This window comes from Apis laboriosa, unplaced genomic scaffold, assembly GCF_014066325.1.
Source record: "Apis laboriosa isolate Shangri-la unplaced genomic scaffold, ASM1406632v1 scaffold63_cov154, whole genome shotgun sequence".
In the NCBI taxonomy this organism is placed as follows: domain Eukaryota; kingdom Metazoa; phylum Arthropoda; class Insecta; order Hymenoptera; family Apidae; genus Apis; species Apis laboriosa.
This window is the reverse complement of record NW_025223982.1, coordinates 411348-436513: the sequence shown is the minus strand read 5'-3', so window position 1 is coordinate 436513 and position 25166 is coordinate 411348. Positions and strand designations below refer to the sequence as shown.

Genomic DNA, 25166 nt, shown 5'->3' with positions numbered 1-25166 from the left:
ATCGCGCGCTGTTACCGTGATTGCGCTTTTCCTTGGAGAGTAGACGGATTTGCGAGGTAACCAGGAAGGTTTGTTCTTTTGTGTCTCTCGTTACGGTCGGAGCATCAGATATTAGCCAGGCGATGGGATGAAAAGATCCCACTTTGTTCCACGGCTCGTTCCAAATTCTTTCTTCGAACGGACAGTCTTCCGCCGTTTTACCTCTCACGCCAAGATTCCTCGTTATATCGTTTTACGAAGAAGGAATCTCCGTAACGTTTCCTTAGAAAAAAATTTGGATTTTTATTTCTGTCTTGTATGCAATTATTGATTGCTCAATACGTTTTTAATCTTAGATATAAGTGTATTCGCTTACCACTTTAAGTTGTAAGTAATATTATTAATAGTTCTTGATTAAGATCGCTTGTTAATACGAGAAGAAATGAGTAGATACGAATGGTGAATTATGCGAGGGATGAATATCGATACCAGCGGACTTATCTTAATATATCGTCTTGTTCGCGGCGGCCTACCTGCCTACCTGGGATAGTACACGCACTTAGACAATCGTCGTTCCGGACCAGTGGGGCAAGGGCATTAATGCAGGTGGTGTAAATTAGCGCATCAAAGCCCAGCACTATACTACCGCGTCGCCCAGTGATTATTGATGCGAGCCAACCATTGGCCACTAACTACCCATTGATTAGCTGAAGGTTTCCGCGTAATTAATGGAACATTCTCCAGCACGAATGGCCTCCATCGATCGCTTACCATCTCTATCTTCGCGATCCGTCCCCCACATCTTTTCTTTCGTCGAGGGCAGTTTCGATCTCTTATTTTTTATTTTTTTATTTTTATAATTTGTATCTACTTTCATGCAAAGTAGCGTGGTAATAGTAAGAGAAACGAAGGAATTTTAAATAAGAAAAATTTTTTACTCGAGCATCTTGTTCGCTATCTGCATTAGCTCACGTTTCGGAATCTCACGTTTCCTTATCCATGTCCAAGGTTTTTAATAACTCATGTTCTTCGATCTCCACTTTCGACTACGCTTTCGTTGCTTCTCTCTGGAACGATATAGTTACTCGAGAGAAATGGAGGACAGTTCGCGAAAGAATTCCAAGGATCTGAATCAGACGCTCTCGTTTGTCATCGAATGAAGAATAGATTTTGTTTTCTTGAAAAAAAGTAGCAATCGATACTGGCCATTTCGCAAACTCCCTAACATCCGGACGAGAGATCCAAAGTATTGCCTTAAAACTGGAAAAATTCAAGTGGAAAATCGGTAACAACGAGGAATCGTGGCCACAAGGGGATTTGCTTGGTCGATGGCCAAAGTAATTTAATTTCATCGGCCGATGATGACCGCAGGAGTCGCCAAACATCGAAATGATGTATCCCCCGCTGTTTCGACGCGGTTAATCGCGAGCTAGGCCATCGAAAATCGCGCGAGAACGAACGTTCGAGACCCGAATCGATCGTTATTGGTTATTAAACGACGTATTCCGTTTGTACGGTTTCGACGGGAGAGAGAGAGAAAGAGAGATAGAGAGAGAGAAAAAAAAGCTTATTTAATCACGCGTACGAGTTTGATCTCGAACATGGTTACACCATTTCCGTTTCACGACGGTACTCCTCTCTGTTCTCCATCGATGGTAACTTGATTTCGCCGACTGGATTTCCGGTTTTAAACGCCGACAGAAACCCCTTTCCGAAGCCCCCTTGCTGCACGCTTGCTACAGGTGTAACGTAATAATTTTCCGTTTAATTTCACGTATCGATGAGCAATCCCTTGAATCGCCGTTTGTCAGGCTGCGCTACGAGTTTCCATTCCGCTCTCGTTTCTCGGTTGACGTGGTAATGACTTTCCGTGCCCCGTTTTATTGACTCATATGCGAATCAATCGTTTGGATTAAACGGATCGTTCGATGCAACAACATCCCGCCTGTGTTTCTATGCATATTTAACCAGGGAAGGGAGGAAGGGTGTATTAAAGTTGTAAGAATTGTTTTATGGATCAGGGTCGAGATCGAATTAACTCGAACCAGGTTAGCGGTTTAAATTCTATACCATTCGCATAGTTACGTCGTCCAATCGATGCGATATAATGACACATGTCGAACGAACGTGTCTATAAGATATAAGATTTCATCGAACGAACGTGCCATCCCGAATACACTCGCGCAATAATAGTTTTCTTATATTAAATTCATTATTCTCGATTTTCACAATTATCGATTGAAACGCGTAAATTTTTCATCGCAAGCAAGAGTCGAAGAGAATTCTTCCTAGTTTCTGGATTTTTTCAACGAAGAACGAAACGATTGAAATTTAAATAGCTACTCCAATAGCAACATTTGCAATCAAACTGAACGTATATTCAACTATTGTATATACTTTATCGAGTTTCAAGACGGCTTAAGCTCTGCCGTGTTGGGGAGCGAGAAACTACCGAGTCACGCGCCAAAGTGCCTTCCACTTTTTTTCAAGATGATCAGGAAGACGAACGCATGGGATATCCGAAAGCTCTTTCGCTTTCATATTTTTCAAAAGAGAAAATTTATCACGTCGTACTACGCGGAATAAGAAATCGACATTCGCATTATCTTACCCCATTATCCAAAACCAACCAACCCCTTCGTAAAATAATTCTCACCGCAAAATATATCGAATACCTAACGCGATATACAATTTCTCTCGATAATAATTGGATAGAAATCCGTCTCAAAACCTCGAGAGTTCAAAGAATCTTTCCCCGGGAGGAAGACGCACGACCCATTAAGAGACCCGAAGAGATCGTAATTTCTACGTCTCTTCTCGCGGCAAAAGTATCCGGCGCACAAAGTTAATTATCGCGAACGAGTCCTCTCGTTCCTTTCAGCCGTGCCACGCGAAACCACGTGTACTCGATGCGACGAAGAAATTTCCGTTTTCAAAAGCCGTCTGTCTCTCCATTATCCGCTGCCATCCTCTCTCGTACCACCTTTTTTTCGTGTCCCAAACCACCCCCCCTCCCTTTCGATCCGTGTCTCTGTTTCGCCCAGGTCGGCGCACAACTCCGAGCATCCCTGTGTGCGAACGTGTGTTCGCCGCGCCACCGCCACCGAACTCGAGTGGCGGCCGAGTCAATAACCTCGAGCTTCCGGCCGACGGTGCACTTGAAGGGCTGTCGTTCGAACCGACAACTCTCCTCCGTTGCACGACGTTATCGTTCTCCGGCCATTTAACGCCGGTCAACGATACACGCTCGTCGAAGAAGCTGCGTGTTTCCGCTCGTCTGGGCCACTGATTGCTTTCCAACCCGACGGAACTTGACTGGACTGGATTGGAGGAGAAGGAAGGGGGGGGGAGGAGGAGGAGGAGGAGGAGGAGGTTGAATCGAGGTGTTGCGCAAAGAGAGATTTCGTTTCGTTGATTACTCGTAACATTTTTCTTTTTCTTCTTCTTCTTCTTCTTCTTTTTTTTTTTGATTGTAGAGTGAAAAGGAATTTGAAGAGCGAAAGATTAAAAATGAGAAATATTAAATCCTTTCCACTAAGAGTTCGCGTTATATTGTAAACGAATTAATGAAAGCAGAGATTTATTATTTTTGTTTCTTTGTGGCTCCCCTTTTCGAGATATATTCTCCCTGCGTTGGAGAAAAGTGTAAGGAATTTGCGAAGGATTAAAAGTGAAAAATATTAAATCCTTCGTGAGCTTGCTTTTCGCGTTACATTATACATGAATTAGAAAAATAGGATTTGTAATTTTTCTTTACGGATTCCCTTTTCGAGCTGTATCCTCTGTCCGGCTGAAAAAGAGGAAAAGTGTAAGGAATTCGTTAAGGACTAAATATTAAATCGAGCTTTCCTTCGAGCTTATATCCTTGCTAAAATAATTGGAAGAAAAATGAAAAGTTGAATACGTTAAACATTTTTTACGCTCTTACGAATAAGCTTTCTTTATTCCTATTAACCCTGTCTTATATGTCTTATATGTCTTATATGTTTATATTTATCGCCAATGTACTTGACTTAAAATTCTCTCAAAATCTTGTCTCTCGACTTGTCTCGAATCAATCGTGACGAAAAAAAAGATAAAGTATTAAAAACAAAACTCTCGTCTCGAGAAATTGACAGGAAAAAACGGTAGAACGGTTATCGTGGCCCAACGTAAGCCATCGATCGATGTACGAGGACGTTTATCGAATGAAATATTCCCTTTCATCGTGGAATCATCGCGAAGACCGTGGATCGACTTTAATCTCCGTGATTGATATTGCGCGGCAGTTAATTAACTGGTTTCACCGTGCAAATCCTTTAATGTAGACTCGAAGGGCGATCAGGGGCTCCCGATACACGGAACATTGTTCCGTTTTCTGGCCCGTGAGGAACGCTATAATTAGTTGACTATCTCCGGTCAGTCGTTTCATTGCTTGTTCAGTTGCCGTGCAAACAGCGGCGAAACAATCTCTGCTGTTCTACGCGATTTAATGACGAAGCCTGGCCGCAATTCCCGCGATTATAATCTACGCTGCCGCACAGCTCCATTTGGCCAAGATACATTTTACACGACTCCTTCCCATCCATCCTTCGAGATAATCATTTTTGCCGGACGTCCCTTCAAAGATTATTCCACTTGCCTCGAGATTTCTCGGGATTTGCTTCCCTTTAGGGAATATTTGACGATCCAGATTTCCGGACGTCTGGCCCTTTGAATTTATTTTCAAACTCTTGGATTCGGCAACCTCGTCGAGATATCTCGACGAATAATTGTTGTCTGGACGTCTGTTTAAGGAAAGTTCTACGCTCGTGGATTCGCTTTTTTTATTCTTTTGCGTATAATAAATATTCGATTCGTGCGTAGATTTGCGAATATCTTTTATTTTAAAGGTTTTGAATTCGGATAATCTTAGATATTTCGAGGAATAATTGTTGTCTGAACGTCTGTTCAAGGAAAGTTCTACGTTCGTGGATTCGCTTTTTTTATTCTTTTTTTTTTTCTTTTATAATAAATATTCGATTCGTGCGTAGATTTGCGAATATCTTTTATTTTAAAGGTTTTGAATTCGGATAATTTTAGATATTTCGAGAAATAATTGTTGTCTGAACGTCTGTTCAAGGAAAGTTCTACGTTCGTGGATTCGCTTTTTTTATTCTTTTTTTTTTCTTTTATAATAAATATTCGATTCGTGCGTAGATTTGCAAATATCTTTTATTTTAAAGGTTTTGAATTCGGATAATCTTCGGAGGAAGGATAGATATTTCGATGAATAATTGTCGTCTGGACGTCTGTTCAAGGAAAGTTCTACGTTCTCCGAAATTGAAGAATTTGCTCTCCTTTCTTATGTGTAATAAATAATTGATATAACGTAGATTTGCAGACAGTTTAATTTTGAATTTGCTTATTTCAGAGATTTTGGCAATCTTACAAGAAGATACATATTTCGAATAACTGTTGCCAGAAATCTCTTTAAAGAAACTTCCACATTCTCGGAATACCGATTTGTTTTTCTTTTTCACGTACTTTTCACGTAATAAATATTTGATTATGCAGATTTGCGGATATCTAACCTTTAAACTTTCCTATTTCAAACCTTTCCTATTTTAACCTCTGAATTTTAGCAATTTTTGAAAAGAAATATCTCGAAGAGTAACTAGTCGTCGAGAAATGATTCCTCTCTCTCCCTCGGGAAAATTCTACATTTTCAAAATTTAAATTTACTTTTCGCATACGGATAACATAAGAAATATTTGACCATCTTTGAATTTGCTTTACCGGTATTTGGCAATCTTGAGGGAAAATAATCGTATTTATATTATTTCCCTTGGATCAACGGAGAGATTTTTCGCCAAAAGAATCCTTCGTTCCAAGGGTAGAAAATCCGAAAGAGGGAGTTGACAAAGCATCGAGGGAGTTGCTTGTCTCGTTTCCTTAGTTTCCATCGTCGCGATCGCAAGTGCACGAGTTCCCAGTAATTCGTGTTTCACCCATCGAAACGAGCTCTGTATTCCGCGGCCGCGATTCTGAATTTCTTGCTTGGGAACGGGGAAGGGGGAACAACGGTGAAACTCCATAACTCCATATTCCCGTTCTCTCCATTCCCGGCATTCAATCACTACCCGGGCTCAAAGTTCAAATTCCCAAAGACCCTAATCGAAAATTCGAACTTCCCTTCGACCAACGACTAATAATACGACCCCCTAGTTTGTATTCGCGAAACATCGAAACAGTTACCATCCACCACGTAAGATCCCCCCCCCCCCTCTCTCCTTCTCGCTTCGCGTCCAATCAATCCAAGAGTTCGAAACGAAAATTTCGTTTATTATAGTCCAATAAATGGAATTATTCGAAATCGATAATGAATCTTCCAATTTTTTTTTCTTTTTTTTCTCTCTCTCTCTCTTTTACTGATGAACAGTAATCGTAGAATATTTCTTCTTCTTATTTCTTCCCTTTTTCGAAATCCAGCGTGATTTATGATTTTTATCGTTAATTTTTTAATTAGTTCTATTTTCATAACGCATCCTTTTTCCATCGTACGTATTATTTGAACACGAATTAGAAGTTTAACGGAAAAGGGAAGAAGAAAACGTTTCCTAACGTTTCCTAACGTAAACCTCGCCATAATAATTTCTCAGGGGTAAATCGTAATATCTCGCAATCGAGCGAGGGAGAAGTCGAAACGCGACTGGAGAACATCGCGTTTATGTTCGTTCGAGGGAGTGGAGGATTCATAAAGGGAGCGATGGTTCAATTTTAAAAGAGGCAAGATGGACGTGACGCTTAGAGGGGTCCGAATCTCTGCAAGCAAGGAGCCAACATCTTCAACGACAGCCACCACACGAGGCCCCTCTCCACGATGATGATGCCCGTTTTATACAGACGATTTCGTATAATGAAGCACGCCAATTTCCTCCTCGCCTTCGCGTTTTATCAACGAGAAGCTCGCCCTTCTCTTCGCGAGGGTGAAGAACAAGCGTCTGGATATCAACTTTCTTTTCTTTCTTTTCTTTCTCTTTCTCTTTCTTTCTCTTCTCTCGATACAACGTCGCGGTCAGACGAGGAAGAGCTGGCAAACGACAACGTGCACACACAGGGTGTGCAAATATATTCACGTATTCACGAACACACACAGGGTGTGGAAAGTCTCTAGTCTAGAAGGGGGAAAGGAGAGGGGTTAAATAGGGTGGGCGAGGGTGAATAGGAAATGGGCTATGTAATGGGTGGTTCGTTGTCGAAAGTCATAAAACAGATCCGCGTAACGATAAGGTGTTCTCAACTTGGATTAAGGGAAGCAATCTTCGTCCGAGACGATTTTGCATTGGGCCGAGATCGCGTTCCGGTCACGGTGTGGCGTGGAAAGTGGATATATTTGTCCTTTGTGGTCAGGTGCGTGATTTAGGAAGAATAAAAGAGAAAAGAGATATTTTCTACGCGCGTCGTAGAAAGTTAATATAGTATATATTCGAAAAAGTGTGAAGCCACGTGTCGTATCTGACATATGGGGATAGAGGAAAGTTCGTAATGAGGGCTGTTTGTAATTGATAAGAGCAAAGAGCGCAACAACAACTCTAACAAGTTGGGCGATTTATAAGTTCTCCCGTTTCCTATCGAACATTATTCTCCCGCTTCTACTAATTTTCAACGATCCATTTTCCTCGTTTTCTTTTCATTAGCCACCATTTCCTTACCTGTTTTCACTTACTCGAGTACGGTCAAGGTAAAAGTTCCCTATATATATATAAGCAAACGTTTTCCCAACGAATTCGACTTCTTTCCTCGATCGTATCGATGCTTATTTAACCAACTTTTCCTTTTTTTTTTTTTTTTTTTGGAAACTATCGATCGCACATCACGCGACATTAAATACAAAATTGGAAGAGAAGAATAATTTAATAAATACCCATTCTCGTTGTCTGGCGAACTGAATGAAATTGATCTCGAAATTTTGAATCGATAATTTATTATACAATCCCTAGCCTGGAATAGGGACAAATCGAATTTTTCCTTCGGGTGAAAAGTTGGGAAAGGCAAATCCGATCCATCGATTCGCCAATCTGTTTAGACATCCGATACGGGTAAATTCTTATCGAAAATCGAATACGGGCCCTCGAATACCGCACTGACATTAAAGCTGAAAAACCTGGCGCATAATTAAAATAGTTAAACGAACATGAGAAAAATTCCGCGTTAACCTCCTCGCCACGAATCTCTCCCCCGCGCAATCAACTCCAATCCCCGCCCGAACTATTAAATCCACGTCCACGCAATCCGAACATTTATCTCGCTCCCACCCACACGAGAGAAAATACTCAAGAATCTCGCGTGTATTGTTTTTAATTAACCCCGCGATTTTCCACGGGGTTTGTTCGATGACTCTTAATTAGATTCAACGTCGAGTTTAAGCTTCCCCTCGGAGCGGCGATCGCGGGTACAAAGGATCGGGAAATTCAAGTTTCCCGGGTGAAATGAAATCCAATTACGCGGCAACCCGTAAATAAAGTGCACACGACCCGGTGTAGTGGCCCGGTAGTCCCGTTCATAACTTTTAATCAGAACTTTGCTCGGCGGAGGGCTATTTTTCCGGCGAACCGCTAAGTTCCCCCGCGCGGTTTTCATGGAGCACGGCTAATGAATTTCCCGAAAATTCATCCGAGGATTCCAATGTTCTTCGAGTGGATGAAAGGTGAAGGAGGGAAGGGAGGATCGTCCATCCTCGAATAAGTTCAAAGCCTGAATCTTGTCGCTGTTGTTCGATGACCATATCCCTCTCTCGAAACGTACTTTTTCGATCCCAAGTCGATTATTACACGATGAGGCTAGTGGTTCGCCTCGTTTTTCGCGTATCCTATTTCCGTCGAGGAGGTTACGATCCTCCATTGCGAGGTCCTCCATTCGGACGGTGTTACGTTATCTGTGACGGATTCGTTGTTTATTACCGGGGGCTTTGAGAAACTTTGACGGAGAATCTACGATATTTTCGCAGAGAGTGGTGACTTTTATTCGACGATTGATTTTCTTCTATGCGTCGTCGTAACATTTTATTAAGATTTTTTCATCTGTTTGATAAGTTTTATAAGTAAAAGAAAACTTGGACAATAAGAGTTAATGTTTTTTGTAAGACATTGGATTTATAGTCAAGTTACAGGGATATTAAATCCCGTTTTAAAATCTTTCGTTCGAATCATTAAAAATTCACTTATAAAATCAAGCAATAATTCTCTACATTTAATTAACACCGAGTTAAATGAATATCGACGAGGAATATCGGAAAAATTTTCTCGATTCTATCCTAATTTAAATCTTCCATCACTTTGTATCAAAGCAAAATTTCACAACAAGTTTCAACAACCTAAGAACACCGCGTTCGCATTATCAACTCAATTCCCAATCCGGGGATACCGCGAATACTTTCGCGTTGGGGTTAATTCCAGCTGGGAGGGAACGCGTGCGCGTGTATCATTTCGCAATTGCAACTCGATCCACGTAGCACGGGCACACGACGGAGCCATACCAATCCACGGTGTGGTAAATCACGTTTCACCAGAGACCGCCGAATCAATTGACCAGGAAATTGGAAGCAGGTAAATAATATTACTGGATAATGGAAGCATCGTCTCGTTCGCAGGAGGGGGAGGGAGGGGTGTTAATTTTCAAGCCTGTAGACAACGGCTTCCGGTACGAAAGGAGACACCGTTTCCACGGATTACGATATAAATCACGAGTCTTTTCTCTCTCTCTCTCTCTCTCTCTCTCTCTCTCTCTCTCTCATTCTTCGTATCCGTCGTTTCGCAATTTCGATGGACAAGAAAGGACTCGATTGTCGATTTTTCTCTCGCGCCGTGCCTCTCTCGACACGAGACTAGCTCTCAAAAAGGGATTCTCGCCAGAGGCGAGATTCACGATACGACGAAGAATGATAAATACAAGCGTGGCGTGGACGCGCACTGCGAAAACGTTGAAAAATTGACACAGGGATCTGTTGTAACGAGTGATCAACCGTCGTCAACGATGGTTGGAGCGCGAGTTCTTTCACCCTCTCGTTGTTGCACGGAGGATAACAGACGAGTAAATATTGAACCGTAAAAAACTGACTTCTCGACTTCCTTAACCGAATAAAAAATACGATTCGAAATTTTGCACGTCAAATTATGAAATTTCCTAATAGGATTATAAATAATAAATTTACGAATACTAAAGCAGCTACACTAGTAAGTAAATTGAATAAGGATAGAAAAGAAAAAGAAAAGAAGGTGTGAAAGGAAACACACTCGCCTCGCCTCCAATTAGAAACAATCAGAATCGATCTGCTCGCGCAGAGTTTCCCGATCGTTTGTTCGCATTCGACAATGTCGATGGGCGGCAATCGGATTCGCATTCAACGCTACGATTTCCGCTTTCTTCTCTTCCGTTTCCTTGGCGCACTTCACGCTCTCGCGCCCGTTTTATCGCGCGCACGTGAGAGATTAGCGGATTAGCCGCGTGCACAGCATCGCTGATCAAAGTTTACGAGCGGATCGTTGAATCGCATGCGGCGGCCCCGGCTTCCCGCGGGAGGAAACTTCATCTGTGCTCCACACCCGAGGGTACTCGCGCAATAACCGTGTCTTTTGTAACGAATCACCGTTGCTCGATACCGGTGCGATCAGCCTTCTTTCTCCTCTTCCCCCTCCTTCTTTTTTCGAAAGCATCGAAAAAACTACCGCATTCGAACGAGAGATTCTCTCGAAAAGCAAAGCGTCTCAAAGTTTGCTTCGATGCGGTCTAATTAATAGAAACAGAAGGATGGGGTGGAAGGTTCTTATCGATCGAGTTAACGGAGTTCGAGACGGGGGTTGATGGACGTGCGAAACTATTTAATCTGGGTTACAGGTGGGAAGAAAATGTTCGCTTGAACGTCGAGCGTTCGAGGATTATGAACGGAAGGTGTAACCAAAGTTTTGGCACGGATAATTAACAGCGAACGAGTATTTAATCGAACGTGAAGAGAGAGAGAGAGAGAGAGAGATACGATCTGACGAATTACAATTTAATTCGCAAAAAACGAATCTCAATTTCCTCCTTCTTCTTCCTCTTCCCCGAAACAGTGTCCATGTTTGTTCTTTCGAAAAAAAGAAAAAAAACTCGAGTGTTCGAGGATTACGAACGAAAGGTGTAACCAAAATTTTGTTGTAGAATTTGAAGTTCATTGAAATTTTATGTGTGCTTTTATTATTGAATGTTGCCAGCAACATCACTATTTCATAGTTGATACCTATTTTCGTTTTCCTTCGATACACATATTTCAAACGTTTTGTAAACAGATACGCGCGATCACGTATAATTAAATATATTCAGCCAAACCCGTACATTTTTATTTATTGTTTTCACTGTCCAGTCAACACTGGGATAATTAACAACGAACGAGTATTTAATCGAACGCGAAGAGAGAAAGAGATACGATCTGACGAATTACAATTCGCAAAAAAACCTCAATCTCAATTTCCTCCTTCTTCTTCCTCTTCCTCGACACAATCGTCCAATCCGCCGACGTTTGTTCTTTCGAGAAAAAAAGAAAAAAAACTCCGCGATCGAAAGAAGAACGGAAATATACAAATATACGCCTTAGTGATATTCGAAACTCGTGGAAAGGAAAGCTTGGAGCAAAAGAGCTCGGGTCATTAACATTGAACGGTCCCAGAAGAGGGGCGCGTTGTCCGTCCACGTCGAGACTCACCTCAGCCGGGGAGACTGCTTCTTCAAAGAGGAAAGCAGGTATTCTTGAAGAATCGCGAACTCCCTTTGAGCCACAACTACTCCCCGGGCGGTGGATACAAAGAGAGCAATAATTCTTCGAGAGATCGGTTAGATATCGCGCGAGGGGCAAACACGAGACGGTACGCGTCTCACGTATTTGGCGGGGAGAGAAGGGGATAAACTCGGACCTATTCGCCTGGCGGCGACTCGGGGAGCGGTAAAGGAAAACCATTTCACGCCCGGCTACACCCTCCCTTCCTTCTCCCCCTTGCGAGAATAGTCGATCGTTTCGCGTCTCGTTAGCATCTCATCCATCGCTTGGCGTCTGCCTGCCTTACCTGCCTCCCGTTTCGTCCTTCTTGTTCTTGCTTTCTCCTCCTCTGCTTCTCCGTTCCCGATTCATCGAGGAATCCGAGATTTCCCGCGCAAAGATACGCGATGCTCGTCTGTCTCTCGTCACGACGAGGATCGAGAAAAAAAAAAAAAGGGAGACGAGAGTAGTTTTCGGTACTCGCCCTTCGAGGCGAGAAACACCCCCTGTTTCCTATTTCGTATGCGAATCCCATCCGAGTCAGCGGTCTGAGATCTGAATAAATCATTTCGCGACGTGTTACATCGGTGCATGTCTCTCCGTCTCTATCTCTTTTTCTCTTTCTTGGCTACGATATTCCTCGAGTTCGATGTCGCTCGATAAAGTATATCTTCAGATACTTTACGATATCGCGGTTACAAGTTACGCTCGTTTAATCAACGAATATTCTTTCTTTCTCTCTCTTTCTGTTTCTCGATAGGTCGAAACTCACCCCGTGGATTAATTCTAAAATCGAGAACGGATTTATCGATCGCCACCGCGGCAAGATTGGAAGATTTAAGGCGTCGTTCGAAAGGGAGGAAAATTAGAGTTCGTTTCGCGAGTTAATCCGTATCCGGATGATTTAACGGGGAAGAGAGAGAGAAAGAGAGAGAGAGAGAGCGCTAGTCGAGCAGTGAATTTTATATATCGCGCCAAATGACTCGTAACGATAAAAATTTCCCGCTTTAAGGGAAAAAGTAACGTTCCTTTTCGGCTCGTCTTTGGAGGATGTTTGCACGTTTTAAAGGAGGAATCGTTTCTGCCATCATTTCGAAAATTTGAACTTGGATGTGAACTATAATCCTCGCGCTTTGGTTTGAAATATCGAACTGTTACTTTATTTTCTTCCCTTCGAAGTGTCTCGCGAACAAATTAATAGCTCGTATATATCGCGATTGTCTTGATCTACATTATCTCTGTTATGTAGATCTGTTTATGATCTACGCGTATTTCTGTCCAACTTATGACTTGTTGTTTCATTGTCAGACACAAGTAGAATAATTATAATCGAGAATAGAATAATAAATGGTAGCCACGAGCAGTTTAAAACGTTAGATATAGATCCACTTCATTTTTTCTCGTTCCTGCATTCTACGTTTTTCTAATCTACAGTTCGATTAATCTTCACGATTTAAATTAACTCCGCGTGGATTAATCAATCAACACGAGGTCAACAATGGAACGTTATTTTCCCCTGGAAATTAAAACAGATCCTGGTTAACGTTTAAAAAAAAATTAGTTGATTTTTTTCATGAAACGCGAACGATAGCGTGTTTCGATCTAATTTGCACCGGTTTTCGGCCATCGACTCGATTATATATATCGTTGCTGCAAAGTTTTTTTTTTGCTTCCTTCCTTCTTTTTTCTTTTTTTTTTCCCCCGAGTGAACGAGTGGATACTTTCATAATTAAAAGCACTTCATCGCGGCATGCACACAGCACGAGCAGAAATTACTCGAGACGCGTGAACGTACACGGGTTCGTTTGGATTTCAAAATATATGCGCATTTGTAATACGAAGTCGTTCGTTTTTCGTACGGCGTTGGGTGGAAAAATTGCTTTACATTACAATCTTTCTTTTTACAACGTTTCCACGCGTATAACTTTTGAATTTTTGAATCATGTTGTAGCCGGGAATACGGGCATTAATTCGAAACAAACAGCGGCGAGATTCGCGTGTGAAATTGTTCAAGGAATGGCTATTTATGTCGTTTTTACTTTTGCGTTTCGAGTAATTTTAATTAAAATTACGTAAACAGAAATATTTTGAATATTACTCGATTTGATGAATTTCCTTTTGCAATGCAAACGAATGTAAATTGAAACACGCGTGTAAGTAAAATTTCGAATGACAAGATATTAATAATTAATAAAAGGTATTCCGGCTATTCATTTAATCAAAGCCCCAACACTCGTATCGAAGCGTAATTCTGAAACAAGTTGGTATACTTATACATCTATACACACTGTACATAACTAAAATTTAATAGTTGGAACAGTTAAGAATAAAACTTACCTCGATAATTTATCGAATTCAAACGCATTTTAATTATAATACAAGTAATCGCTTAAAGTATTAAAAACTTTGTTCTCGAAATTTTCAACTAGTTGCTTTTTCGATGGGTTAATATTAACCCAAATATCTGACACGCAGGAATGCGAAAGTAGAAGAGCGCCGCGAATATAGAGGTAGAATAATTGAGGCAGGCACGCGGAAAGTAAAACAGGTTTGCGCACGGTCAGGCATCTGGAAAGTAGAGCAGGTCAGTGTTTGGCCGGTAAGTAACACGGATCGAAACGTAATCGGGCGGCGGGGGGTGGCCGCTTACCAGGCGTTAGTGTTTGGTGAAATGGTTTTTGGCAAATGTTGGCCTGCGATTAAACATTTGTCATTACCAAACATTGGCCGATTCTGCTGCGCTATTAAGTAGAACAGGAGGGGATACACGTTTGAATTTTCTACCAATACCGGTGTATGTACGAATATATCGAAGCTATCGTCGTTTCGATGTTCGATACGGACAGTTTAGGATTATTGATAACGTGTAACAGTTTCCGGACATGAAACTTGGTCACGGGCATTATTTAAGCTGTTTATGTACCGACTACTTGGAATTGCAGTTTAATACGTAATATCCCGTGGTGGTGATATATATATATATATATATATATATATATATCTTTTGTGAAATATTGAACGCAATAACGCGAACGTCGCGCGGCATGATAAATTGATTTTAAAGAGCGGGACAACTGGTATGCAAATGATTCAACTGACAATAACAGCGTCACGATCATTCTTGATCATTGCAACACAAAGAGGCCGATCCCTCCTGTTCCATCCACCTTGGATGGATTAAACAATTTTTACATCGCCTTTCCATTCCGCGTATTTGAATTCGTGGATATTCCCCCCCAAAAAAAGTTCAAAAGATAACGCTTCGTTTTCAAGGCTTCGTTTTAAACGCTTCTCCAAGATTCACTCCTTTACCTTTCATCGTTAATTTAACTCTAATGCCGCCGTGAAACGTCGGCGGGGACGACGATCTTTAGAATTTTGGAACAGGGCGATGAATTATACTCGACGCTCGAAAAAAAAAGAGTAAGAGAGAGAGAGAGAGAGAGAGAGAGAGAGAGAGAGAGAGAGAGAGAGAAGGAAAAATGATGGTCGGCGTAGGTTTTCTTTCGAGCGTTCGCTCTTTTCGGTGCTGCTGCGCGCACCTGTTGCGCCTTTGTTGCGCACCGTGAAACGCAACGAGGTATTCTTTTCGGTGGCGAACACCGAGGCCAAACACAGAGCATTCGCGTGCAAACATAATCCTCGTAGACGTTCTCGCGTTTCTAATTTTTGCGTTTCGATAACACTCGACACGCTTGTCTCTCGTTTCGTATCCTGTGAATTTTTTGAATCTCGTATCTTCGATCGAGTAATTTCGTATCATTTAGTTGACTCGTGCGCGTCTCGTTGTTGAAACATCGCGCACAGACACAAATATCGTTGATTGAAAGAGAAATATTTTATTTACGTGTTTTATTATGATAAATTTCCCTTGTAATAACATAAAATCATTATTGATAGTCGCGTATCATGCAACTGTAAACAAAGCACGTTAATTATTTCGTCCTTTGAAAATAATGTACAGAATGATCGATTATTTTCATTCTTTATATTTCCATAATACATGCAACGTTTCATTAAAGAATAATTAATTCATTATGGAACTGATGATAAAATTATTGAATATGACTGTGCAAAATATATATATATATATGTGTGTATAAATATAACGATGTTTGTTAAACGTGCATAAAATTAAAAGCATCGTATCAAAATTCTCAGTGGGGTATCATTAATAACAGTAAATGTAACTTTATATCTCTTCAACTTTCGTTTGAATCTTAATATTTTCATTTCCACCGACGTATCAGGCACAATTCTCTCGATGTACGTATGCAAATACTTTCTCTGGAAAATCGACTACATATCTCTCTCTCTCTCTCTCCCAAAATTAATACCGGATTCTAAATCAAGATCACCAAAGATCCTCAGAGGTCCATCTTCATCAAGTTCAACATTTACTTTCTATCTTCCCTATCCCCTCAGGAATCACGAACTACTAAACGTCAGAGAAAGGATCTCTCGAGATCGATAGAAATCCCTCATATTTCCCTCTTTGCGTTCAACCAGAAAATCAATTTATATATATTTGTATATTATAATATTCTTCCATGCTCCCCGAATTTTGCGTCGATTCTTAATAAGCGACTGTTTCGAAAACAATCTTCTCTGGTTCTTTATTTCGAGTAACCGGGAAAGTAGAAGATGTTTCAAGTTGATGGGAAGAACGAGCGAAGTCCGAGTGAAAAAGCGAGAAGCCATAAATCTTTATATCCGTTCAGAATCGCTTAGCAATAGAGCGAAACAGTATATCGCTCCTATTCTTTCCCGACGAATAACGTTTATCCGCACTCCATTTTATGATTCGCCAATCTCTCTCATCCCATTGTTCAACAAAACAAAATCGATCAATCAATCAATCAAACACACATATCCGATCCGTATAATAATAATAATAATAATAAGTGGATCGTGGATTTTTATTGCGAGATAAAAATTTTTATACATCCTCCAATGATAAACCGTTCGATTAACCGTTCCAGAATGACGTGATGTTACGTCGATAGATACGATCTCCCTGTCCAAGAAAATCGAACTAAAAATTTCAGATTTGAACCATCGATGGAAACCAGATATAGGGATAGGGGTAGGAAAGCAGAATGAGAAGGAGGCGAAGAGTGGCAGCGGTTAATCTTTCCGCACCAGATACACCGACGGTAGCAGGGACGATGAAGTCGATCGAACGCGGCGATGCGTGCGGACTTGCGAACTTTTCTCACGGCCGATCCCCCGCCCCAACCCAACCACGCTAAATCTTGTCTATTTATTGGCCGCCCGGAGCGAGCAGGATGATCATTGGAGGAGATGTCGAGCCTGCGAAATTCTTCTGGCTCCGATTGAGCTGTCCGGACACGTCGCCTTCGTTGGACCGTCGCCGATCGATCGTCTCTCCGGCCGTCCCCTCCTTTCCTTCGTATCGAATTTTTCCAACATCGAGGTGGAAAGGCGACGCACTTTTGTTTTTTCCCCTCCGCGCTGTGACGATAACGATATGAGAGAGAGAGAGAGAGAGAGAGAGAGAGAGAGAGAGAGAGAGAGAGAGAGAGAGACAAAGTCTCGGTTTACACACGGTTGGACGGAAACGGTTGGTTGTATATATAATAATTTTTCTTTGCGTGGGTCGTTTTAGATTAGACCGAGTCGATGTGTAATCGTCCACGAGGAGCCGGAGTGGAATGGAGCCGCGTATGTAATATTCGAGCTCGATCGAATAGGGATCGTAACTGGTCGGGCGAATACTGGTATTATAGAAATCGTCCCTTGCTATGTAAGCGGTATAGGAATCTTTTTGGATCAGATAAGTGTAGGTAGGGTAGGGTAGGATAGCCCTTGATCAAGGAAATATCGTAAAACGCGAATACAGTATCGAAAGCAGCGTGTAGTTATTACGGTGGAGCGTAAGAGGTACGGAGGTCGATACGTGATCCAACAAGTAGGTTGAGACGCTGTCAGATACGTGTGGTCAGACGGCGGCCGGCTGTGCTTGCGCAAGTAGTGTAAAGACGGTGGTCGGACAGAAGTTGCAGGAAGCTAATCGCGGTCGGGCAAGTAGAATAGGTCTGGTGTATAGGCAGACTAATGGCACGGAGGGATGGAATGGGAAAGTAATGGAATCGTTTTCCAAAGGTTACTCGACTCGGGAAATATTTCGATAATCTTGATGATTCTTTTATTTCGGATATTGGATCTGTCCTTCTTGTTGTCGAGAGAGAAGCATCAATTTACGAATAAATCGTTGAAAAGAAGCAATATCTTGTCTCCTATATGTCTTCTCGGATAATTTTTTAAAAAGTGAAACGAGAATTTATAAATTTTCAATGGCACGAATAGAAATGTTGTTTTATCGGAAATTTAAATCCGGGCGAAATCTCGTTCCAGCGATTTTCAAATCTTGATGAAATAACGTTTTTGGGTCTTGGCATAAATTCGAGTTCGATTCGGCTATTAAAGATTTCGCTTGCGTCAAGCCTTTTTAATGAACGACAATGAATGTTTTAGGCAACCTATGGCCCTGATAATGAAAGCTAAACGGTGCAGAGTGTAATAAACGCAAACGACATCCGCTTAACACGAGGGACATCGCGAGCGATCTATTAATGAGAATCGCGTCCGATAATCCTCGCGAAAGACGCGATTTTACGATTTCGTTTAAATTCTGAGAAGGAGGCGATTTTTGAGCGCAATATTAAACGAATATATTTTAAATCCTCCATTGCTCCAAGCTTTCAATTCTTGTTATCTCGTTATTTAATTTGTTGCTATAAGTTATTCTCTGCTTTTATGAAGATTACTTTGATTGTTAGATAGAATCATGTATGATAATTTAGTAGTAAGATCCATGGAAGTGAATTTCAATAAAATATCACTCTTTTAATTTTAAAATTCGCCAGGCTTGTACATATTATCCCAGCAAACTGTGAATACTTCATTTTAATTCGATATTCAATTCACTATCGATACGTTCCTGCAATTACTTTTTATTATTCATACGTTCCTCCACTGTTATCAAGTGAAACAATTGTTTCTTTATTATCGCAATATATTTGTAAATTTCTCCAATATTTTTAAAAAAATCTTATTTCCTTCTTCCCTTTCATCGTTCAGCTCCGCAATTTTTCCTTAATCTTTGCGGACAATTATTATCATATTTATCCTCTATAAAGGAACCAAATATAATTCTCCTTCCATTAAAATCAATATATCTTCCTCGTTTCTTCGAATTTTTTTCCTCTTCTTTTCTCGTCTTTTTTCTCCATTTTTTTTTTCTTTCTTCTCCTCTTCGACACACGAGTATTCCTTTTGCTACATATATGTATGTATTCGTGGAGAAATCGATCGAAGGAGGTTGGGCCGAGCGATATTGTGAAATTTTACGAACCATAGATACCCAGGAATTCCTGGTTCGGCCAGACGTGGCACCATATGTGCGAAACGCGGCCCGCCGCCGTTCAAAATTGTTTTTAACGTTATGTTTCTGTATTAACGCGGCCGGTGCGCTTTCTTCTTCCCTTCGTTTAAACGCACACCCTCGCACCTATTATTGGCTCGACACTCCGGGAACGGCACTTTCTCTTCAAGAACCACCAACTACTACGTACGTAGGGGTTGTGAACCGGGTGTGCAACTTTTTAAGAATATTTCCCGGATGTGGAAATGAAGAAGAAGAAGAAGAAAAAGAAAATATGCATAAATACTAATATCGGAAGTTGATACTTTATTAAAGAAATTTTTATTCTTTGCACTTTGTAACGTAATAGCATAGTATGAATTTACTTATTTATTATTATTTATTTGCAATTATTAAAATTGTTGGTGACCATATCATTGAAGTATAGAAAATAAACTTTCTTTCTTCATTAAATATCATTTTATATCATTTTTCCAACGTGAATAGTGAATTTGAATTTATATATACCTTTATTATAAAAATTGATCGCATCCAGTAATCGCATTCAAATAATAAAATCTTCGTTTTTCTTTTTTTTACTACTTCCTATTTTCACGCAATTTTTATACCATTTTATGATTCATTGCTCGTACATCCACAGGTCGAAACAATTATCCTCCACGCAAACTGTTTATTTCCACTATTACCACTTTTATAACGAGTATCTATGTATATATATATATATATATATACCCATCTCACGATTATTTAACGCAACCCATTCCAATCGGTTGCCAAAGTTTCCAAGTAGAGAACCGTTTCGCGGCGGATTGAATTTACGAAACAAAACTGTAATCATGGAAGAGTTAGACCCCATCCCTCGAATAATCGAGCGAACGATCCAAGTGTTTTATAAACTCTCCCCGCGTTCATACCCCATACTCTGTTCATACCCCGGTATACGGGCGGAATTGCAGGGGAAATAAAAATCGAATACGGTTATCCTCGTATATGGAAACGAAAACGTGCGTCGGTTGCAAGGATTGTATAATTCGATTCGCGTCGCGATTAAATCCCTTTCCGATCGAGGGTGGAAGGATGGAGGGTGATGGTGGTGGTCTTTCCTTTTCTCTTGACGAGTTTCAACCACGCGATACCGCGCCACCGGATAAACCCGATGTATTAATTCAGTGACCCGAATGGAGCCGGTGCACACGAGCCTTCGTTTAGCTCCAAACCACTTTATTTCCACTTTATTACGTTAAAAATCTGCGATGCGCCGCCCGCTCGCGAGTCGAACCTCGGATTGATCGGTCCTCTCGGACCGATTTCGACTTAACGAGCAAAAAAGTAGACCCTATTGCGTTCGTTAATTCCACTTTCCCGCGATACTCACGCCCCCCTCCCCCCATTCTCTCATCCACGTTTCGACCAACGAGATTTTTCCACCCTCGTATATATGGAAAGGTAAAAGGAATTTTCCCTTTTTATTTTTCCCCTTTTGTTTCGATGAAAGGTGCAATTCTATCGAGGCTCGTTCGTCGATTTTTCAAACTCTTCTTTTTCCCCTCGTTTCGAAAAACGAAGGATTTTGGCGAAAAATTTATATAATGGAGAAGAGGAAGATGGGGTGCGGCGAATAAATTGGGCGAGTTATTTATCAGTCGAATATATTGAAACGATTTAAATCTCTTTCTCGCTCTCATTGAGACATTGCGTGGTTTATAAGATTTTCCAGACAGACAGATGATAAGAAAGGATACATTTTGTTTTTAAGAAATTTTTTGTTTTCTTATGCGTATTCTCTGATTATTTATTAAATTGAGCGATCGAATGATCGACCAACTTTCACGAAGACAAAACGTGAGATTGAAGAAATGCGTGTAAAATAAAAAAAGAATAGACGAAAAGTTTAGATCTATTTAATTTAACCATCGACAGATTCCAATTACTGGACGAAAAAATTACAAAACGAATAAACGAAACGTCGAACGTCAGGGGATACGTAGGGGGCACGGACTTGAAAATGAAATTAAGAAACGATCGCGATTCGAAAAGTTTGGTTAAAGAAGAGCGAGACGTTGGTTGGAAAAGTTGGAAGAGGAAGCGTATGCTCACCAGGGAATACATTATATAACCACCGGTGGGGAATACCCTCTTTTCCTTCCTCGAATCCTTTCCTCTCCTCGATTCGCGATCGCATTACACAGATCTGGAACCTTTCCAACGGAGCGAGCCCGTGATTTTTAGACTGAAAATTGAGGCGAAAAGTGTATGCAAAGTGTGTGCCTGGATTTTTCTCCAGATTCCAACGTTCGCTTTCAGATACGACGATACGATCTTCCGGTTATGAGCCGTGGCCGATCTATCTTTTCGCTTAGGGAACGGTGAATTAACGGTGAGCTCGTTTATTCATCGTCTTCCGTGTATTTCCAGCTTCCGGTCCTCGAACGGTAAAAAAAAGAATATATAAAGACGCGTATAATCAAGTTTCACGATTCGATGACGACGAGAGATTTAAAAGAGGGATTTAAGAATTAATTTGAAATTATCGAGAGATCCGACGTTATCAACGAATTCCGAATATATCCCCACGCAGATATTCAACAATCATCAATTATAAATGAAAAAAATCATCCATATTTACTCCTCGGCTTAAGAAATTACAGGTATCGACACCTCCGGCAATAATAACTCGTTAAAATTATGGAGAATCGTAGAAATCGATAATGATAATAATAATAATTTGTACGTGACGCGATTCAAATTAATCTTCGTACGACTATATCGCATAATCATCGGCCGAATAACCTGTTTCTCTTTTCACGTCCCGATTTTATATTAATTTCGCCACAGCTCAGGCATTCGAACCGATTGGACGAATCNAGAGAGAGAGAGAGAGAGAGAGTGAGAGAGAGAGAGAGAGAGCGATGGCGCGTTTTCATGGAAAACGGGAGGATAAAATTTCAAACTACGCGTGCAGATTTATCGAGTGGACAGGCGCACCTTTTTCAGTTCGTCGAATGAAACGCAAAACTTCGACGCTTCCTCCCTCCTCCTTCCTCACTCTTCTCGCCTACGCCTCATATATACATTCGCATCGCGAAAATTCCGGATGAAATTGTGGACAGAGAACGCAGAAATTGTGGAACGAGGAAAGCAGAAATAGCAAGGATTCTTACGCTATGCCCATCGTAGTTTTTGTTTCGGTTTGAATTCTCTTTTCGAAGGATACGGACCCTTTGAATAATGAACCGTTTCAACCCCGATACATCCTATAGGAAAAATTGGAAAATATCTCTGACATACAAAGTACAGCTCGTTGAACTTGTGTCTTCTTCTTTTTCTTCTTTTTTCTTTCTTTCTTTCTTTCTTTCTCTTTTTATCTTTTATATTTTATCCCCAACCGATTCGAGTGAAATACGTTTCATTTCGTATTTTCGATCTTATTTGTCAGACGTAAAAAATATCCATCACACTCCGTTTCATTCTCTTTGATCCTTGATATTCGTTTTTTCTTTATTCTCGAATTCTATTTAAAAAAGAACGATCAAGATGAGAATCAAGATCATTTGAATGCGTTAAATGAGGTTTAAAATTTGTGAAATACAAATAATATAAACGAGGAAGACTTTTTTCTCTTATAAACGTCGATTTATAAATATAACTTTCTTTCTATAAAAGAATCGTGATTTACGTTATTATTACGATCCTTTCCCCAAATAAATACTACGTAATTATTTTGGAAATCCGATACTTACAAATCGATGTTTCCACGGTGTTTCCGCTTTCAACTCGTATCTAACACCCGTATTGAATATAATTCGAGTAACTTAAAATAAAACAAAATTATAATACAGTTTTATAATATCGATCGAGGTTAATACCGCCATGATTCTCGCCAATTCCCCGATATAACTCTGCCAATATCCGATTTTATTTTCCAAGGAAATAAGGATGATAAAAACAATTGTGAAAGGGAATCGAGATAGAGAGGCCGGCGAGTGTATCGGGTCGGGAATGCGATGTGGGAAATATCGCCGTTAGTATTCCCGGCGAGCATGTATTTTATTACGTGAAATCGGGACACGTGTCAGAGATCGCAATTTCCGATGGCCCCGAAAAACCTGTGCACGCGTTTTCCTTTTCCATAATCCATTTCGTGGGCCGTCCCGCGCGCCAATTTTTTGGCAAGATCGAGAGCACGAGAAGGGATTTAATGAACGTGACTGGATCTTATCGGCGGGGAAACGAAACTCCGGTAGAAATTCTCGTTGAAACGCTTGGCACACCCTTGGGCCGCATAAACACGATCAATTTGAATGGAAAACATGATTCTTATTACCGCTATTCCCCCTCCCTTCCCCCGCGCCATTCCCAATAAATTTACATTTTCTTGTTTTCAGTTTTCGTAACGGCTTATCAACGCCTCGAAAAACACGTAATATTACGCGATTGAAATTCCGGTTGTTGAATGTTAGTCGTTCGAAAAATTGCTTCGTTATCCATCACGTGATTTTCCATTGAAAATATTAATTATCCGAGCTTAATTTAAAAACATTATGTTTTTGTAAACCATATGTATTATTCGATGAAAAATTTTGTATCGATTATACATACCTTTATTGAAAAAAGATGATGTTTTTGTATTTAAAATTGTTATTATTGCCGAACGAACATGGAAAATTAAATTATAATTTAATATTTGCATTTATTTTATATGTTAAAGATAACCATGAAATTTCGAATCTGTAATGTTTTCGCGCACTCAATTCAATCAAAAGACATCGTTAATAAGATCGTCATAATAAACGATACTTTTCTTTAATAAATAAACATATTCATCGCGTGTTTTAAAATTCGACTGAAATTAGAAAAACTTTAATACCAAAAATAATGATTTTGATCACCAAATGAGAAATCATTGGAAACGCGGAATCTTACCTTTCGAAACGCTTTTTGAATTATCTTTATACGACTTCCGGTTCCCGAGATATCATCGTGTGAAGAAAAGAGTAATTTTTGATCGTTCGTCTCGAATCTCTCGCTCGCGGCCTCCTCGTCTCACTGACCTATCTCAAATTCCAGACAAGCGACATACGCGATTCCCGGAAGGACGCAATAATAGTACACATTTCCAAGAAAAAATATAAGTCACGAGCCCATTCATAATCTCTACGCTTAAACATTACCTCGATTATCAAAAGATATTATCAAAAATATTCCATATTTTTTTCCCCCATTTCTTGACTAAATTTTTTGACAACAAAATTTTTTAGTATCCTCTCCGAGTCCAATGATCCAATTGTTACGAGTACAAAGTATACACATCCGACAATATGTATATTTACGTAACACGTTGCGTTTCACCCACACGAATCTATTTATCACTTACCGAATTTGATCGATATATACATCGAAAAGGGAATTCTTTTCGAATTCAGTGGCACTAAGCGGAATATATCCGGACAAGATTTTTCATCGTTACGAGGCCACTTATCGGTCGGTTGGATTCGTTGCAGAGGCACCCCGTGGGACGTACCTGCTGATAGATGGCCGTCGGTTGGACCCAGGCAACCAGTTCGTCCCTGTAAAGGAGGGGTCCGAATTGACGTTGGAGTGCGCCGCCGAGGGTGGCAACCCACCACCCGATTTGGCATGGGGGATGACTCTGTCTCAGGCCACTTTGGACGGTCCCGAGCAACCGCCGGACAATCTGACCGTGCTGCCCTCGACATCCGGTAGACGCAGCGGGGCACACCTCAAGGTTCTCAGGGGTCACCATAACGCGACCATCGCCTGCGTCGCTCGTCACGTTACCCTCACCATACCCATGAACGCGAGCATTCTGTTGGACGTGCAATGTGAGTTTACGTTTCTATATATTACACGTTTTTTTAATTCTCTTTCTCGTCGTGCTTTTAAGGATAAAAATTTTCCAACTTCTCGATCAAGAATAGGAATTTATGTTAATTCGTAACACGGGAGGTGTATCAATGGGTGAAGAAAAGAGAAACAGATTTTTGTATTGGGATTCTATCCGTCTCGGAT

General features: G+C 40.7%; 1 protein-coding gene across 2 annotated transcripts in view; it reads left to right on the top strand.

Moving 5' to 3' along the window:
* LOC122718400 (hemicentin-2) overlaps nucleotides 1-25166 on the top strand; it is a 297858-nt gene that overhangs the window by 150319 nt on the left and 122373 nt on the right. The window contains exon 5 of one of the 2 annotated variants that reach the window (XM_043943409.1): nucleotides 24638-24979. The exons of the other annotated variant lie outside the window; for it this stretch is intronic. Coding sequence (XP_043799344.1) covers nucleotides 24638-24979 — 342 coding nt within the window. The remainder of the gene's footprint in view (nucleotides 1-24637; nucleotides 24980-25166) is intronic. 2 annotated transcript variants of the gene reach the window in all.